The sequence below is a fragment of the Heteronotia binoei genome, chromosome 20 (assembly GCF_032191835.1).
Source record: "Heteronotia binoei isolate CCM8104 ecotype False Entrance Well chromosome 20, APGP_CSIRO_Hbin_v1, whole genome shotgun sequence".
NCBI classification, from domain to species: domain Eukaryota; kingdom Metazoa; phylum Chordata; class Lepidosauria; order Squamata; family Gekkonidae; genus Heteronotia; species Heteronotia binoei.
Window position 1 is genome coordinate 7668542 of NC_083242.1, and position 19766 is coordinate 7688307.

The following is a 19766-nucleotide window of genomic DNA, read 5'->3' on the forward strand; positions in this document are numbered from 1 at the left end:
CCTTTTTTTCATTGGCTGTCACAACTTCCGCGGCTGCACGCTGGACCCTTTCCCGTGAAGCTGAGAAGTACCTAGAAGAAATGCAAAATAAGTGGTTTTCATACTACCAAAACTGGGGCACCGTTACTTCCCAGGGTGGGATCTAAGCTGCGTGTCACCCAATTACTGTAAGGTAAATGGCTAGCGTTTTAAGTTTCTTTCGACAACTCAAGAGATTTCTAGGCAGGAGAGGTTCATCCCCACATGGAAGCTCAAGTTCTGAGAACAGGATGTTCGAAGGATTGGTTTGGCCTGGACGTTCCTCACTAACGCTGGCCCGCAAAGCAATTTAAGCGTTTGAAGGTTTGGTGGGAAAGAGGTAGGAAGAGAGCGGGAGAAATGCATCTGCTATATCACAGAGCCCAAACTGACGGGAGCTATCCAATGATTCTGCAGCCAAGGTCTTCTGGCTGATGCGCAAAATGTCCTCTCTGTCTCAGCAGCTAGTCGAGAGCAGGGGAAAGATTCTCTCTCTTACCGCTACAACGTGTGGCTAGATCCCAAGCTGTTGTGTTAAAGTCTGGTAGGGCTGTGACAAAAATAGCGTTCCTCCCCTCCCCCCACTGGTGAGCTGTCCAGAGTCACCTCTGTTATCAGAGCTGTCAGCTCTGGACTGGGAGATTTTGGGGGTGGAGCTTAAGGAGGGTGGGGTTTGGGGAGGGACTTGAATAGAGGACAATGCCGCAGAGTCCACATTCCAAGGCAGCTGTTTTCTCCAGGTGAACTAATCTCTCTCGCCTGGAGATTACTTGTGACCCCAGGAGATCTTCAGCAACCACTTGGAAGGTTGCGACCTTGCCTGTAATCCAAGTAGTAGAAGAAGAGACTGGAGTTATAGCCTGCCCTTCACTAGCCAAAGGAGTCTCAGAGCGGCTTACAAATGTCCTTTCCCTTCCCCTCCCCACAACAGACACCCTGTGAATTGGGTGGGGCCGAGAGAGCTCTCCCAGAACTGCTCTTGAGCAGAGCAGCCTTGAGAGAACTTGGTGGCTGACCCACCAAGGTCACATCAACAGATGTATGTGGAGGAGTGGGGAATCGAACCCAGTTCTCCCGGATAAGTGTCCGCACAATTAATCACTACACCAAACCTGGAGCAGCTACCAGAAAGGCCTGGTGGTTTGTAGCGTGGCTCAGCCAACTCCAGATGCCTTTACTTCCCTAAAATAATAACAGCTGCAAAGGAGAAACGCACTGAGGCAGAATGAGGTCACCTGCTTCCACCACAGAAGAAGAAGAAGAAATTGGATTTATATCCCACCCCCACTCTGAATTTCAGAGCGGCTCCTTTATCTTCCTCCCCCACAACAGACACCCTGTGATGTGGGTGGGGCTGAGAGGGCTCTCACAGCAGCTGCCCTTTCAAAGGACAACCTCTGCCAGAGCTACGGCTGACCGAAGGCCATTCCAGCAGCTGCAAGTGGAGGAGTGGGGAATCAAACCCGGTTCTCCCAGATACGAGTCCACACACTTAACCACTACACCAAACTGAGTTTGCTGGGGCAATGATAGCTTTCCAAATAACCTCTATTCGCACCTCCTGTGTATCCAGAGCAGTACTTACAGTCTGGCCTAGAGCAAACATGCATGGCCCTCTCCCCCATTTCCTTTCCACCAAGCACTTACCGTGGCCAAGACCGTGATGGAAAGTCCCCGGGGCCGGTCCTGTGACGATGGCGTCTTTCGAGACCCCAGCCTTGGGGGAGGACTCAGAGCTGAAGGAGATGACGTGGAGAGGGTAGGAATGGATGGGTGACATGATGCCCAGTGGGGTGGAGGTGAGGGCGGCCGGTAGCTTGGCGTTTCCGGGCTTGTAGGGGGAAGGCAGGACACTCAAGGAAGATGAACCGGTCAGCAGCACTGCCCCGCTGGCTCCTTTCTGGGAAGGGAGGGGGGAAGCATCCGTTAGAACGGCAGAACCCTGGAGATGCCGAGCAAGAATCATAGAGTCAGAAGGGACTCAAGGGTCATCTAGTCCAGTCCCCTGCACAGTGCAGGAAATTCATCAATACCTCCCCCGCCACAACACCCAGTGACCCTTGCTCCATGCCCAGAAGATGACAAAAAACAAACAAAAACCTCCTCCAGATCCCTGGCCGAATTGGCCTGGAGAAAAATTGTTTCCTGACCCTCAAAGTGGCAATCAGTGTTGCCCTAGGCATGTTAAGAAGGGGCTGCAAGAACTAAGCACGGATGCAACCCTTCCTGCCCTCTCATGATCTGCCTAAAGTCAGAGAATCAGCATTGCTGTCAGATGACCATCTACGCCTCCGCTTAAAACCTCCAAAGGAGACTACACCCCCTTGCAAGTGATGTCCTTGGGAAACAGCCCATCTCTGCAGGATAGCTTCATGCAGGAAGCCACAATGAGTTTGCAGTAGTAGAACAAAAATTCAGTGGCGAATTCTAGACCTACAAAATTTCCCAAAGTAGAAGCTTTCGCATCTAACCATGTGAACTTTCGCTTGCAAAAAGTCAAGACCCTGGAAAATCTCGATGGCCTGGACTTGAATTCTGGTCCCCCTCTGCAGGACATTCCCTCCAGAGTTACAGCAGCATTCCCCAAATATTCTTTGCTCATTGGCACCTTTGGAATGTTGACATCGGGTGGAGACGCAACAAGAAAATGGCTGCCACAAGAGGTGGAGCCAATCATAAAATGGCTGCCATGGGAGGTGGAGCCAATCATAAAATGGCTTGCCACAGGAGGTAGAGCCCCGCATGTGCACAAATAGGAAGCTCATGTGCAGGTCATAAGAACATAAGAGAAGCCATGTTGGATCAGGCCAATGGCCCATCCAGTCCAACACTCTGTGTCACACAGTGGCCAAAAAAATTATATATACACACACATATACACACACTGTGGCTAATAGCCACTGATGGACCTCTGCTCCATATTTTTATCTAACTCCCTCTTGAAGCTGTCTATGCTTGTAGCCGCTATCACCTCCTGTGGCAGTGAATTCCACATGTTAATCACCCTTTGGGTGAAGAAGTACTTCCTTTTATCCGTTTTAACCTGACTGCTCAGCAATTTCATCGAACGCCCACAAGTTTTTAAAAATACACTGTCAGAAGAAGGGTAGTTTTTTAAAAATACACTGGGAAAGAGTACTGAGAGCAGAAAAGCAACAAGAATATGGGGGGAAGCAGCCATTTCAACAGCATTAATCTACCAAGTTGATCTGATCACCAGTGGCCAATCAGAAGCCCTGCTAGGCAAATTCCCCACCTGGTCCCCACCCTCTTTCTTAAAACCCTAGGTGGGTACTGGGAAAAGTAGTGGTGGCCACCATGGGGATTTAAGGAGATGCCACCCAACCCCCTACCCTGAGAGCCTTACAGCCCAAAGCCACACTCATGTCAACAAACTGGTTTTTCTAATGGGCTGCTTACCGTCACCGAGGTAGAAGATGTGGCGCTGGTCACCACAGCTGGCTTGAGGGAGGAGGTCAGCAGCTTGGCCACCCCTTGTGTCCCCCCGCTTGAGCTGACGTTTGGCCCCCCCGGGGGAGCCACCAGCGTCAGCTTTTGAGAGACCGGTGTCTTCTTGGCTGTGGTGGAGCTGGGCGATGAGCGACTGGGAGCCTGCCCAGGAGAGGGAAGAGATGTGCCGGGTGGCAGGTTGCCAGCAGAGGAGCTCTGGTTTGTGGCCCCGGCAGACGTGGAGCTGCTGGAAGAAGCCACGTGCCGGGAAAGGGCCACGAAGGGCGACTTGTATGCTGGAGCTGAAGAGCCGGAGCCACTCAAGTGTTTCCCCAGGTAGCTCAGAGATACAGGAGAGGAATTGGGGATCTTATGGGAGCTGCCAGACACTGGGGAGACGGTCGAGGGTGACGATGATGACGATGAAGAGTGGAAGCTGGGTGCTTTGGCAGGCCCCTTGACCTGCTGTGACAGTACGGGGCGTTGGGGCAACGGGGAGGCGGCTTTGGGGGTCTGCAGCTTGCCAAAGGGAGGGGAAAGTGGGAAAGGTTTCGGCTGCTGCCCTCCCATGGGAAATACCTTCGCTGGGGGTGCCGGCGCTGGGGCTGAGGTCTGGGACCCGTGAACCGTGCGCGGCACGTTGTGGTGTTTGGGCTTGGATGGGTGAACGTCCAGCTTGTTGAGGGGAGCTGGGCAGGGGAGCTCTTTGTAAACAGAGCCCTCTGTGTTTTTGTCTGTCGAGGTCTGGCCCAGCGCCAAGGCCTGCTCGGCCAGGAAATTGAGGGGCGACTGCAGAGAGCCGCTGGCCGGCAGCTGGGCGGGCGAAGAGGCCAGCTTGGCAAAATTCCTCTTCTCTTCCAGCATCGCCTGGCTGGGGGGCTTCTCTGCAGGCGCCTTGTGGGGGGCAGGGAGAGTAAAGTCAGGGCTGCCTCCCGTGCGGCTGTTCAGCACAGCCAGCTCCTTTGAGACGGCTTCCAAGGACGAGGCTGCGTTGTGGATCAAGTCCTCATCCAAAGAGTCATCCATGCTGAAGGCTACCTGGGCTGCCGTGCTGCTCGGGACAGAAGTTGAACTCATTGCCAAGAGCTCCCTGGTTTGAGGGCTAAGGCCGATGGTGATCCCCTGCGGCTCTGGAGAAAGCGAGACCACGCAGCCCGAATGGATCAATGGCACTGAAAGGGGCATCTTCTTATCTGGCTTGCCAGGCGGCTCCTGAAAGGAAGCACAAAAGAGAGTGGACTGCCTGTAAATTAAAACTTTGTAGCCGGTGTGTTACCCATTTCCCTTTGTAGCGGTGTGTTACCTACTGTTCACTCTGTTGCCAGTTATGTTAACCCAGAGAGATATTCTGGGTAATGTAGCTCCTGCCTGTTGTGTCCAAGTGCGGACTTCAGTATGGGACTGAGAATGCAATTATCTGGGTGCCACAGTTTTTAGCTGATTAAAAGCAAGTTTCTGGGCCCTGTGGTCAAACCAAAAACATTCATCGATTCAAGAAACTGAACCAGAAGGGAAAGGGGCAAAATAAGGTTTGCTAGGAATTCAGGAAGGGGACTAGCTAGAGAAAAATATATTTTGGTGCGTTGTCTATATTTTTACATACCTCCATTTCGTTTACTTTACATATTTATATGCAAACCAAACCAGATATACGTGCTTATTATACATAAAAGCACACAGGACTTAAATCAGAGGTTTATTGAAATCCGCTTTGAGTAATTCACAATTTTTTTTAAATGCACAACAAATGCAGTCCTTATTCCAAAGTCAAATATTTCAAAATCAGTTTTTATCATTTCCGAAAAATTTGCTCAATTTCAAGTCTTACAAATCTGCTTAAATAGAAAAATTGAGCTTCAGAGCTGTCTTTGTTTTTGTTTTTACAACCTGCACAAACTAAACCTACCAAGAGAGTCTAAGGGTGGGGTGAAGGCATTACTGGCTTCACAATACCCAACACTAAAGGCATTTTTTTTAGCTACACGAGACACGTGTTGGATAAGGACTCATTAAACAGTTTAAACAGACAGACCCTACAAACTTTAGAATAAGAGACCAGAAAAAAAATGACAATAGGGCTCTGCAAACACTTAAATTAATTTTGAACACTGAGTTCAGAAGGGTCTGGATAAGGGGTGGCCAAGCTTCCTTAACGTAAGAGCCACACAGAATACATGTCAGATGTCTGAGAGACGCAAGACATAAACATCAGATGTTAGAGGGAGGGAGGGAGGGAGGAAGGAAGGAATAGATGGGGAGGTAGGAGGTAGGGAGAGGTGGAAAGAAAGCAACTTTAATTTTAAATGCATTCCCCAAGCTGCCAGCCAACAGGGCAGTGGGGGCTTTAAGATCCACCCAATATGTGTGAAAGAGCCACACGTGGCTCCTGAGCCAGTTATACCACCCCTGGTCTGAAGTTTTATGTGATCAAACTATTTGTCAAAAATCTGCCCAGTTCCAAATCTGAAACAACTTTTCTGTTTTCTTCTTTCCTAGCATTTTTAATTCCCTTGTTGACCTGGCGGGATGCCTTGAATGGTTTTCTTTTCAGGTGTCTTCAGATTTTTGGGGGGTTTCTTCCCTCCCGTTTGGCTTCCATTTTACTGCTGGGCTCAACCTTCTTTAACCTTGACAGCAAAGGAGGAACGGCTGCCGTTGCCAGGACCATCCTTTTCTTCTCACCCCACCCACATTTCCTAAAAAGTTAAGACTGCAAATTCCTCAAGGCAGGGACCTGGATTTTGCATACGTTACCCCGGAGGGCCATGGGTAAGCAGAGGCAGCTGCCTAAGAAGAAACAGCTGGCCAAGACAGATGTTCCGGTCACTCGCTAGCTGGAACTACCCTCCTGATGGAACAAAGGAAATTGCTCACCTTCCCCTTCACCTTTGGAGGAGCCATGACCTTCTTCTTTGTTCTGCAGCAGGGGACACAAAGTAGAGATAGTTGTTTGACCAGTCACAGAAGCATTGAAAGGCTGCAGCAAAGAGGGGCAGGGCTGGCAAGCTGGCTTTTGGCATGCCCCCAAAAGATCCCCCATCCCAAGCAAAAATGCAAGGGACAGAGAAACGCGATAGGGGCCACAGCACAGTGCCAGCGCGTGCATGAGGTTGCAGGTTCAGTCCCGAGCATTTCCAGTGAACAACCTTTGATGGCGGGGCAAGACCTCGTCCTGCCCAAGGCTCTAGAGAGCTTTTGCTGGTCAGAGAAGGTCACGATGGAGTCAGGGGATGCCTTGGAAGAAGACTGCTGCAGATATTTGAAGAGCCATACAAGTGAGGCTGCAGAAGACTGAAACGCCTGGCCCCAGTTCCTAGCGCTTAGAGGAGAGCCGGCCTTTCTCCAACCTCCCAACTCTTTCTTGAACTCAGAGACGAGAGAGCACGCTTTGAGCAGACGAGGTCTCAGGTGCGAGACTCGGCACCTCCAGTGGCCAACTGCAACGTCTGTCCAAGGTCTCTTGGAGGGCCGCAGGCAACGGAGGTGAACGTGACCAAGCCAGACGCTGCACTGTATGAGGCCACTTCCTGTGGTCACATTGAGGCTAGACAAGGCAGCTGAGAGAGTGACCCTAGTGTGCTAGCAAATGATGTACGTGCACCTCTAGGGGTGGGCATGAACTGCATTTTCGAGATTCGGTTTTTGGTTGAACCATGAAGCCACATGAACAGGGAGACTGTTTCACAAACTGACTTCAGTTGGTATTGGTTTAAACACCTGCTTTTGAAGCTTAAACTCCTGCTTTTAAAGTTTAAACCCCTGCTTTCTGCTCCCTGCTGCTTTTCGAGGGGAGCAGAAAACAGGTTTAAATGGCTCAGAGCCACTCAAACCCCCAATTTCCACACCCTATAAAAAGCCGCAGGAAGCAGGGTGCCATTTAAACCAAATTGCTGGGGTGGGGAGCTCTCCACCTCTCGGCTGTTTTTCATGGAGAGCAGAAAGTGAGAGGTTAACCCCCCCCCCCCAGACTTTCTGCTCTTCACAAACTGCTACAAACTACATTGAAATTCGTGAAAGTTCATGGTGGTTTTTCAGTTCACAAACACTGCTTCGTGAACTACAAACCAATCAAAATCCAAGACGAGCATTTGTTCGTCAGCCGGTTCAGGTTTTCCAGTTCACGAACATTGCTTCGTGAACCACAAACCAGCCAAAATCCACGACGAACATTCGTTTGTCAGCCATTTCATGCCTATCCCTATGCACATCCTCATTTACACCATCTTCGCGATCAGGCGTTTCCCGGGTCTTTGTTAGTACCACTATTTTTGTTAATTCCACTCTAAGGGACCCCGTGCTGCCTGACCCCAACCACTCCTTAGGGAGCATGCCCTGAAATGGATTTTTTCCCCCACTACACCATCAGCAGAGCAATCCTCCAACTCAGGGCAAGAAAGCAGAACGGGATTCACTGTGTGGCGAGCGCCGAGGAATACTCACGGGATGGAAGTGAGGTGACCGTGGACTCGTCTGCTCTCTTTGAATAATGTCCTGAAAAAGGAGATGGGAAGTGAGTGGTGGGGCCCCGCCCATGTTAGCCAGGCACTGAGAGACCTGACTTCCAAGGAACAGAAAGTACTCCACCAAGCGCAAGATCCTGGGGTTTAGCAGGAACCCCAAAACGACAGCCAGGTTCCTAGCTCTTGCGGTTTCTAGACTCTATGGATGTCAACAAAAACTGTGATAATGTGCTAGCAGTGCATTTCCCCAACACACACAGATTAAAATCCTTTCTGCGTTGTCGTATTTGTTCCACGGTTGCCCATCACCAGGGCTGCCAATAGGTCTCCACTATTACAACTGATCTCCAGACTCTGGAGATCGCTTCCCCTGGAGAAAATGGCTGCTTTCGGGGATGGATTTCATGGGATTCTACCCTTCTGAGGTTGCTCCTCTCCCCGAGCCCTGCCTCTCCAGGCTCCAGCCCCCCAAATTTACAGCTATTTCCCACCCCAGAGCCGGTAAACCCTATTTGTGTCCCTCCTCTCAGAGTCTGCCAAACCGCCCTGTTCACCCTTCCCATCCACGGTGTGGTTACACAGCTGCCTATTGGCCCTTCCAGCAGAGACCTGCTCTTCAGACGGATGGACTGTGAGGAAATAAGAGACTGGGATGCCAGGTTCATGCTATGATCTTTCTCCCTTCTCACCCTCCTTACCCAACGTGCAACCTCCACCTTGTCAGCTCGTCAGTCCTCCCTCCTCAGCTGTTGATGGGCCAACTTGCATACTCTGCCTCTGCACCTGGAGGCCCCAGACTCTTCAAAGGACCCTGCCCCTTTTTCTAACTTCCCACATGGACCGCTCCCTAAACTGTGGGATTAAGCAGTCAGAGGTCCATCAGTGGCTATTAGCTACAGCTATAAATTTTATTAGCTTATTCTTAATCTCAAACTGTATATCTTGTCTGTCCTTATTTCATGTTATGTCTGAGTATGCCAATAAAAGGTATGATGATGATGATATTAGCTACAGTGTATCATTGGACCTGTCTGTCTGGGGCAAGTAATGTTCTGTATTCTTGGTGCTTGGGAGGGCAGCAGTGGGAGGGCTTCTAGTGTTCTGGCCCCACTGATGGACCTCCTGATGGCGCCTGGGTTTTTTGGCCACTGGGTGACACAGAGTCTTGGACTGGATGGGCCATTGGCCTGATCCAACATGGCTTCTCTTATGTTCCTCCCTTTGAAGATGCACCGGTGGAATTGACAAGCACAAACTACTTGGAGAGGCTGGATTCTCTAGTGCAGGGGTCCCCAACCCCTGAGTCATGGAACGGTACTGGACCGTGGCCAGTTAGCAACTGGGCTGTGAGTTGTATAATTATTTCATTATATTTTACAATGTAAATAATAATAATATGACAGGATTTATATCCTGCCCTCCACTCCGAATGACTCAAAATCTCCTTTATCTTCCTCCCCCACAACAGACACCATGTGAGGTAGGTGGGGCTGAGAGGGCTCTCCCAGCAGCTGCCCTTTCAAGGATAACCTCTGTGAGAGCTCTGGCTAACCCAAGGCCATTCCAGCAGGTGCAAGTGGAGGAGTGGGGAATCAAACCCGGTTCTCTCAGATAAGAGTCACCGCGCTTAACCATGACACCAAACTAATAGAAATAACATGCACATATCGTATCATCCCAAAACCATTGCATCCACCCCACCCCTGGACTGTGGAAAAATCGTCTTCCACAAAACCAGTCCCTGGTGCCAAAAAGGTTGGGGATCGCTGCTCTAGTGTGAGCAGCAAATACACGGCGGCTTCTCAGCCCCCGCTCCCACTCACCGTGCCTGCATCCAGCCCTTGGGCCAAAGAGGCTTGACTTCAGCATCCAGGAAGGCTTTCACGTAATCCTCCATCGACTGGGCCTTGTTCTTCTCCAGCTCGTACCCGTCCAGTTTGAGCTTCACCGCCTGGCAGAGCAGATCCCTTCGGGAGGGAAAGGTTTGTGACGTGGTTACTCAAAATTACTGAGCTCCGTTGACTTGGTTGGGCAAAGCATTTTTCAACAGGACTAAAATCGATCCCCTGATTAGCCAATTCAGAAAGTTAGCTTCCTAATGTTTTCTTCCAGTAGCCATCCAGCCACCGATTTTGTAGCCGGTGTGGCCGTGACTCCCTTGAAGTCACTCAGAGAGCTCCGGGACTGAAGAACAGGGGTCTAAACCTAGACTGATTTCACACTAGGCTTGTTCTGGGTGGAGAGCCCTTTTGCTCCTGGTGCTTCTCTTGGTTTTCGCACAAGCTGTCCCGGAGCTGCGAGCTGGCACGCTGCTTTTCCACAGCAAGCGGTTCCTGCTTGGCACGGAAAAGCGGCGCCCAACTCACAGCTCTGGGTCAGCTTGTGCAAAAACCAAGAGAAGGGCCGGGGGCAAAAGGACTCTCCACCCGGAACAAGCCCTAGTGTGAAATCTGAGCTAGTTTTCCCTCACTAGCCCAAGCTCAACAATCTAGCCACTGAGCTACCCTGACATTTCCCATCCATCCCAGGACACTGTTCATACTCCAGGGTGGAGAATAACCATATTCCTAGATGGTTCAAGGGAACACAGTCCAGCCACCTTGCAGAAATGAAGGTGGTCAACATCTTGGAGACCGCTCAAGAACTCTATGGGGATCAAATGCAAGTTCCACTATGGGGAGGGGGGCAGGGGGAGGAGCTACAAGAGACCTGGATTGCTCTTGTCAGACCTCAGAAACTAAGCAAGCTTGGCCTTGGATGGGAGACCAGGGCTACTAATGTGAAGGCAGCCAATGGGAAACCACCTTTCTTCGTCCTTTCCTGCAAAACCTTATGGGGGCTGCCATAAGCTGGCTGAGTCTTGACAACTCTTTCCACCACCATAAAAGCGAATACTTTCTTGAAGTGTGAGTTCCTCTAGCCAGCAACTTGTTTCCAGCTGAGCAAATCCCGTACAGGATTCAAACTGGAAGCTTCAAAGAACTCAGTGGCGCCATCTTCAGGGCCAGCCATGCACTGAAGGCTCCTGGGGCCGGCTGAGGACTTGGGAGGCCTCAGCAAAACCCACTGGCACAGAGAGCTGCTGCAACCAGAAAGTTAGGTGCTGATAATTTAATTTTTTTTTTTAGATTTATACCCCGCCCTATCCTGCAAGCGGGCTCAGGGTGGCTCACAACAATAAAACAACAGAGTTAAAAACAATACCATTAAAGAAACATTTTTAGATGGATGGCTGGATGGATGGACGGACAGACAGACGATACTTTAGGTGGATAATTCTAGATTATCTATCTAGATAATGGCAGAAACAGACAGGCAAACAAACGATAATTCACTCTTTTCATAGTGGTTTCGATGGGCAGTTCTGCATTATATAGGGCAGCCTATAGATAAGCGGCCAGAGGGCCCAAACACTGGGATTCCCTCGTCTCCCGGCTACCAAACTAGAAAGGCTTCCTCCGTTTCGGCCCACCTGATTTCCTCGTTCCACTGGAACTTCTTCCGGGGCCCCATGATGCGCTTCCCTCCTTTATCGTCGTCGTCCTCGTCGTCCGAGCAGACCCGCTCCCGCAGCTCCTTGTCCTTTTCCTCTTCTAGCATCCTGAGTGGAGAAAAACAGAAGAGCCATGTTGGATCCGTGTTGAAGAGCCATGTTGAAGAGCCATGGCAGAAGAGCCATGTTGGATCCGTCTCACCTATCGTCCAGTTAGGCAGTTCAGAGACAGCCATGCACAGGAAAGAAAGCAAAGACCCTCCTCCTGCTGAGAGCACCCCCCCCCCAAAAAAAATTTCCCTTGGCCTGGGAACTAGGGCTATTCTCCGCTGGAACCAACACAGCCATTATCTTCCCTAGGAAACTAACAAGCTTGTTTTTGAAGCCCAGAATGCATCTTTTTGCACCCAATCCCATCAAGAGGAGGAGGGGAGGGAGAAGAGGTGATTGGATTTATACCTCGCCCTTCATGTGGAGTCTCAAGAGCGGCTTACAATTTCATTTCCCTTCCCCTCCCCACAACAGACACCCTGTGACATGGGTGGGGCTCAGAGAGCTCTGACAGAAACTGCTCTCGAGCAGAAAACGCTCAGAGTGTTATGACTCACCCAAGGCCACACCAGCAGCTGCAAGTGGAGGAGTGGGGAATCAAACCTGGTCCTCCCAGATAACGAGCCTAAGCACTTAACCACTACACCAAACTGGCTCTCATACTGGAGTGGTCATTCTGCTGGTTTCTAATACCCAAGACCCCTTGGGAGCTTTGCCTATCATTCTTCTAGCCAGACCATTGCAGTAAAAGAAAAAGGGTGTCTGGGAAGAACCAGTCAAGGAACCCCTTGACAGTTCTGGGTACACAAGGAAAAATCCGGAATTTGGAAGGTGCAGGTAGGGTGGGGGAGAGGGGAAAACCAGAAGCCTACTTGGCAAATTTGGCCTGGGTGTGAGCTTGGCATTCCTCCTGGTACTTGGCCATCTGCTCCGGCATTGCCCGGCCGATGGCTTCCTTGAGCTTGTGAAGTCGCTCCTTCAGTCGGCCGCCCTGCCCAAAGCACAGCAGAAAAACAACCGTTGGACTCAACCAAGACCATTGAAATGGACAGAACCCGGTGGCTTTTGTGGTGGGGAGCAGGGCATCCCTTGGGCATCGGTTCCCTCCCCTCTGCATTAGTGGTTCTCCCCTCAAAGGAAACCCTCCCCACAGGTCAGCCTTTGCATAGGAGAACCTTTGTCATCAACCTTTCCTCTCAGGGCAGAGCCAATGAAGGTGTCTAGGTAGCAATACAAAAATTCCCCTAACCCAAAACCACAAGATAGGTCAAGATAAGATGGGTAGCTGTATGAAAAGAGCCAGAGTCCAGTAGCACCATAAAGCAGGGGTGTCAAAGATTCAGCCCCGGGAGCCGGATCAGGCCCCCAGAAGGTTGTTATCAGGCCCGTGAGCAAGTCTGCTTCCTTCTCCCTCTCTCTTGCTTCCTTCTGTGTCACAGCTCGCTTTGCCAGGCCTGCTCAATTGCACACGAGCTACAGAGCAAAGCCTCTATTTCCTCCATTGGCTGAGGCTCCTCCCTTGTGGAGGAGGAAGGGGGAGAAGGATAGTTTGCTTTGCCAGGCTCCCTCAATTGCACAGCAGAGCTACTGAGACAAGTGTCTTTTCCTTCTTCTGGCTGAGGCTCTGCCCCCTCCTCATCCCCTGGGGAGAGAGGGAACAAACCAGAGCTTCCTTTGCCCAGTTCCCTTGATTACATGGGAGAGATACAAAATCTTTGAAGAAGAATAAATTGGATTTATATCCTGCCCTATACTCTGAATCTCAGAGCGGTCACAATCTCCTTTACTACCCACCCCCAACAGGCACCTTGTGAGGTGGGTGAGGCTGAGAGAGCTCTGACAGAAGCTGCCCTTTCAAGGACAGTTCTGCGAGAGCCATGCCACCCCAAGGCCATCTCAGCAGCTGCAAGTGGAGGAGTGGAGAATCAAACCCGGTTCTCTCAGGTAAGAGTCCGAGCACTTAACCACTACACCAAACTCTTTGTCTGTGTCATTGGCCAAGATCAAGGCTGTGACAAGCATAATTGAACTCCAAAGGGAGTTGAACTCTTTGTCTGTGCCATTGGCCAAGATCAAGGCTGTGACAAGCATAATTGAACTCCAAAGGGAGTGCTGGCCATCACATTTAAAGGGACGGCACACCTTTTCAATTCCTTCCTTCCATAGGAAATCATGAAGGATAGAGGCACCTTCTTTTGCGGCTCATAGAATTGGACCCCCTGGTCCAATCTTTTAGAAACTTGGGGGGTATTTTGGGGAGAGGCACTAGATGCTATACTGAAAATTTGGTGCCTCTGCCCCAAAAAACAGCCCCCCCCGAGCCCCAGATACCAGCAGATCAATTCTCCATGATTTTCTATGGGAGTAAATCTCCATAGCGAGCCTGCAGCAGACGTGGACTACTGCACCCTTCTTAAATCTTCGTTTGCGAAGTCAAGCCGAGAGAGAGAGAGAGAGAGAGAGAGAGAGAGAGAGAAAATCTCCATAGGGAATAACAGAGTTCCCAGAAGACATTTCCCTCCCCTCCCCCGGCTTTCTGATGACCCTGAAGCGGGGGGAGGGCCTCCAAACCAGGGGATCCCCTGCCCCCACATGGGGATTGGCAACCCCCCTCAAAATATTTCTTTGTCCATGGCTGGTCTCCTTTGTGCCACTCGATGGCGCGGCACTTCTGCAATCCCCACCTGCTCGTAGAGGTAGAGCCTGCGGGCCCGTTTGACGAGGGTCTCTTTGCTGCAGGGAAGGAAGGAGGCCAGGTGAGCGTACACTCCCGACCGGACCTGGCTGCTCAGTTCCTGGGTTTGCAGCTCAATGCTGAAAGTGAAAGAAGGGAAGACGTTTTTAGCATGGATTTCCCCGCCTCCCCCAGGCCCTTCTGCGCTAGCACGAGCAAATCCACAACAAAGATACTGAAAAGTGTTTTGACGGCCCAGAAGACAAAATTGTGCCTGCGCTGGCTTCTCTCCGGCTACTGTGAAAATCATTCCAATGAACTTGAGTTCTGCACAGAAGAACTGTCACAATCCTGGGCCTAGTGAGGCCTGCAGGCCCCAAAGAAGCCATTGGCCTGATCCATCATGGCTTCTCTTATGTTCTTATGTGACACGGAGTGTCGGACTGGATGGGCCATTGGCCTGATCCAACATGGCTTCTCTTATCTTCTTATGTGACACGGAGTGTCGGACTGGATGGGCCATTTGCCTGATCCAACATGGCTTCTCTTATCTTCTTATGTGACACAGAGTGTCGGACTGGATGGGCCATTGGCCTGATCCAACATGGCTTCTCTTATGTGACATGGAGTGTTGGACTGGATGGGCCATTGGCCTGATCCAACATGGCTTCTCTTATCTTCTTATGTGACACAGAGTGTTGGACTGGATGGGCCATTGGCCTGATCCAACATGGCTTCTCTTCTGTTCTTAAGTGACATGGAGTGTTGGACTGGATGGGCCACTGGCCTGATCCAACATGGCTTCTCTTATGTTCTTATGTGACACGGAGTGTTGGACTGGATGGGCCACTGGCCTGATCCAACATGGCTTCTCTTATGTTCTTATGTGACACAGAGTGGTGGACTGGATGGGCCATTGGCCTGATCCAACATGGCTTCTCTTATGTTCTTATGTGACATGGAGTGTTGGACTGGATGGGCCATTGGCCTGATCCAACATGGCTTCTCTTATGTTCTTATGTGACATGGAGTGTTGGACTGGATGGGCCATTGGCCTGATCCAACATGGCTTCTCTTATGTTCTTATGTGACACGGAGTGGTGGACTGGATGGGCCATTGGCCTGATCCAACATGGCTTCTCTTATGTTCTTATGTGACATGGAGTGTTGTACTGGATGGGCCATTGGCCTGATCCAACATGGCTTCTCTTATGTTCTTATGTGACACAGAGTGGTGGACTGGATGGGCCATTGGCCTGATCCAACATGGCTTCTCTTATGTTCTTATGTGACATGGAGTGTTGTACTGGATGGGCCACTGGCCTGATCCAACATGGCTTCTCTTATGTTCTTATGTGACACAGAGTGTTGGACTGGATGGGCCACTGGCCTGATCCAACATGGCTTCTCTTATGTTCTTATGTGACACAGAGTGTTGGACTGGATGGGTCATTGGCCTGACCCAACATGGCTTCTCTTTATGTTCTTACTATTAAAAGCATGGCTTTCTGAGCAGCAAACTAAGTGAATAAATTGTTATAATCTACAAAATGAAAGGGAAAAAAAAAGGAAAGAGAACTTACTCTAACAAGATGTTGTTGATGTCCGGGGTGAAGAACTTGTGCTTCCCTTCGCCTTGTGCAGCCCTGGCGGCCTGGACCGTAAGAGAGGACACAGAATCATCAGCAACTGGCAGGGATACAAAGGCAGGAGGGGGAGACGTTCATCTTCTAGGCCTAATTCTGGTACGGCACTGATGTCATTCAGAACTATAAGAAACGGGGGTCATCCCCACCGCCTTGTGCCAGAATTCCAAAGGCGCCCACTGGCTGGACAAAGTTGGGGACCCCAGCACTGGAATCTGGGGTTACCTGCATCAGCTCCTCGATGCGCTTCTCCAGAGGCCCCGGCAGGCCCTCGGGGAGGGCGAGGGGTTGCTTGACTTCTGCCTCCAGGGTCACCCCGAGGGGGTCGCTCCCGTCCTCCACCATGTCCTGGAAAGGGCTCTCCTCCGGGGACTCGTTGAGAAGCTGCTCCAGGTCCAGATCGGTCAGGGAGTCCATGGCGCTGGCCGCCTGGAGCAGCTCATTGTCGCTGGGATGGCCAAAGAGAGAGAGGAGGGGGTCAGGCACGGTCTCTGCCTCCCGCGGGGCCGGGGCTTCGGCCAGAGCTGGGACGGCCACGTTTGGTTCCTCGTCCCTCTCGTCCTGGGTTTCTTTCTCTTTTTGGAATTTCTTTAACATCTCCTTGACGCTTAGAGCCCCTGAATATTTCTTCTTCTTCTTCTCTTTGCTTGCGTTCAGGGCTGTGAAACTGTAAAGACAACATGGCATTAGGACGCCTGCAGGGAAGAGAATGGGCCGAAAGCAAAGCGAGATTCTCAGTTCCTTGTTTGCTCAGCTCTTAGACTACTTCCAGAGAGCAGCTGTGCTAATCTGCTAAGCAAAGCGACCGTGCAAAGTAGGAGTCCAGTAGCATCTTTAAGACCAGGGCCACCCAAGATGGATAGGCCACAGCTGAGAACCCAGACAAAATGTGATCCACTGGGGAAGGAAATGGCAAACCAGTACAGTATCCTTGCCAAGAAAACCCCATGGACAGTAACAAAAGGCTAAAAGATATGGCGCTGGAAGATGAGCCCCTCAGGTCACAAGGTGCCCAATATGCTACTGGGGAAGAGCGGAGGGCAAGTCCAAGTAACCACAGAAAGAGTGAAGCAGTTGGGCCAAAGCTGAAAGGACGCTCAGTTGTGGATGTGTCTGATGGTGAAAGAACAGTCCAATGCTGCGATGAACAATAGGATGGTGGAAGACAGGAGGGCCTGGCGTGACTCTGTCCATGGGGTCACAAAGAGTCAGACTCGACTGTGCAACTGAACAACAACAACAACAAACATTTGTATGCATGCAGACTTCATCAGACAATGGAATGGGGCACAGTGAGCAGAGCTACTTATAGCTGGTAGGCCATGGTTTAGAATGCAAAGTTAGAATCCAATGGCAAAGTTAAGAAATTGAAAGAACATTTCATCTGTATAGCAGTAAAAGAGTAACATGTCAGAATGGGAGAATGAGGTAATAAATGTCTGTTAATTATTATATTGCTAGCAGGTCTGGGTTAAAATGACATTTCTTTCTCAGAGGTTTTTCCTGTCCACCCGATTTACTTTTTAACATGTAGCATATATAAACATCATTCCAGTTTACCGTAAAAACAAAAAGAATACATCAAAATATAGTGGAAGATAGGTTTAGAATATATAATGAAATAAACAGCCAATAACCCTTATTTGAGTATGTCAATGCAAAAAACATTATCCCGATACACTATTTTAACAGAGAAATACATTGGAATACCGTGGATATATAGCTATACTTGGAGAGAGTGGGTTTAGCGTAAGTAATGAGACAAAAACCCAATATCCCTGTTCAGTCCTGGGGAGGTGTTTGTTCCAAATTTCATAATAATTTGTAATTCAGCAATTTCCCTCTCCATTCTGTTCACTCTAAGCCACGGCCCACCAGCTATAAGTAGCTCTGCTTGCTGTACCCCATTCCAATGTCTGCATGCAACGAAAGCTTACATTCTGAATAAAACCTAAAGATGCTTCTGGACTCCTACTTTGTTTTAGTGCTTCAGACCCCACATGGCTGCCCACCTGGATCTAAAAAAGTCCCAGCAAAGGGTGCCTTGATTCTCAAAAGCTCATACCTGAAAAGTTCTTGTCGGTCTCTAAGATGCTACTGAGTTCAAATCTAACTGTCCATCTCCTAAGCCTAAATTTGGTATAGCACTTTCATCATTCCAAACTTTTGAGAAATTCTTTTAATAGCAAACTGGCTGGCCCGTGTGGATAATGAAAGCTGAGCAAGTGGACTGCCTACAAAGCAACAGAGATCGCTTATCTACTTGGGAGACAGCACAAGTAAAGATTTCTCAAGTTAATCAAAAGAGAGCAGACTCCATGGAATATTTCTGCTGCCTTCTTTCACATCTGCATCAACCGCTTAAGGAAAGGACGCACGAAAAACCCAAAATGGCTGCTTCCGTAATTTGAGAAAGAAAACCAACACATTTTATTCCTCAGGGAAGACTTGCTGTCGCCTTCCATATGTCCTCACTGGACGCGCAATGCAGACCACACAAGCAAATCGTTGGTGCGAGGGGATCCTTGCAAAAGGAAAAAAGGCTGCTGAAACATCTGAACTGGTTTCGGCTTCTCACCACCTCATATATTAGGGATGGCATTCCTTTCTGCATCACGTGAAACGCTCCCATCTCCCTTCCTCCCGCGGTTTTCCTGCCAGCTACGCCACTTGGTAGAGATCAAGGAGAAGAGCAAGTCTGACGGGCAGTTGAAGTGGGTGAAGAGAAGCTCAGATGCTTTTTGTAGCCAGAAAATCTGCTTAGCGCAGTCTAGGGGCTCGTCCGCATTCTCATTCGATATTACATTGCTGTGTATCTAACATAAACATGTTCTTCTCCCTCTAGTGGTCGATTTGATATTGCATTGCTGTACGTAACCCGCAGTTTTTACGCAGAGAACAGAGCGATGTAATATCAAACTGACCACAAGGCCCGAGACATGTATGGAAACATCCCCCCTCCCCTGAAGCAATAGTGACACACAAGCAAGGAAAATGAGAATGCGGAAGAGCCCCAAGGCTCTCAGCAGATTTCCTGGCTACAAAAAGGAATTTCTGCTCACCTACCCACCTGCCAGTCAAACCTCCTCTTCTCCTTATGTCTTAAAAAAAAACCTGTATCCGTCCCAGCCGGAAGATGGATGCTATAACTACTGCTAAAACATCTACTTTTGTACAAAATGGCAGCCCTTTACCCGGTCTTGGAGAACTTGGATTTTTTAGATTTCTTTTCCTTGTCGTAAGAGTCATCTTTCTTCTTCTTCTTCATCTTCTCGCCCCCTTCTTTTAACTTCCGTTTCTGTGAATTCGAGAAATGCAAGGAATTACATGGATGGCCAGCAGAGGCCTGAAAGGCTATTTGTGTATACAGGGGTGGCCAAACTGCGCCTCGGGAGCCACATGTGGCTCTTTCACACATATTATATGGTTCTCCAAGCCCCCACTGCCCTACTGGCCAGCTTGGAGAAGGCATTTATCTGTTTAAATCATTTATTTATTCATTCTGTGTGGCTCTTACATTAAGCAGGTTTGGCCATCCCCAATGTAGAATTATTATGTTATTAAGATACTAACTTTCACAACAGGACACCCAAAAAGGCCCTTTTTGACTACAACAAATCTTGGCATGAAGGGCAGATGAACGAAACAAAATCCTCCCATATCGCAAGTCCTCAAATATAGAATTTGATGAGGAAAGTGAGTGATTAAGGAGTGGCTGCCCTCCAGTTTTGATTTTGTAAACCACCATGAAAGAGGGCCAGCTGGGCTACCGTAAGCACCAAACCTCTACTTCCTGATCTGTTCAGAGGATGCTGATAAACTTTTCTACAGAAAACTGTGCCCTTTGCCTGTATTTACTTTGCCTTCTCCCTGTCCGTTTAAAGAGGGCTGCTTGTCTATCTGCAGTCCAATCTCAGGCATGTTTACCTGGAGTCAGTGGGTCAGATTCCCAAGTAATCAAACGGAAACCCTGG

At 49.7% G+C, this 19766-nt stretch overlaps 1 protein-coding gene across 1 annotated transcript in view; it reads right to left on the bottom strand.

The window, feature by feature from the left end:
* Positions 1–19766, bottom strand: part of UBN1 (ubinuclein 1) — a 31112-nt gene continuing 11346 nt past the window's right edge. Inside the window, exons 6-17 of the mRNA XM_060260967.1 lie at positions 18987–19090; positions 16018–16459; positions 15730–15800; positions 14157–14286; positions 12345–12463; positions 11401–11529; positions 9752–9895; positions 7909–7959; positions 6343–6385; positions 3439–4680; positions 1666–1918; positions 1–71 (exon numbers count right to left, since the gene is read on the bottom strand). Coding sequence (XP_060116950.1) covers positions 19–71; positions 1666–1918; positions 3439–4680; positions 6343–6385; positions 7909–7959; positions 9752–9895; positions 11401–11529; positions 12345–12463; positions 14157–14286; positions 15730–15800; positions 16018–16459; positions 18987–19090 — 2781 coding nt within the window. The 3' untranslated portion in view covers positions 1–18. The remainder of the gene's footprint in view (positions 72–1665; positions 1919–3438; positions 4681–6342; positions 6386–7908; positions 7960–9751; positions 9896–11400; positions 11530–12344; positions 12464–14156; positions 14287–15729; positions 15801–16017; positions 16460–18986; positions 19091–19766) is intronic.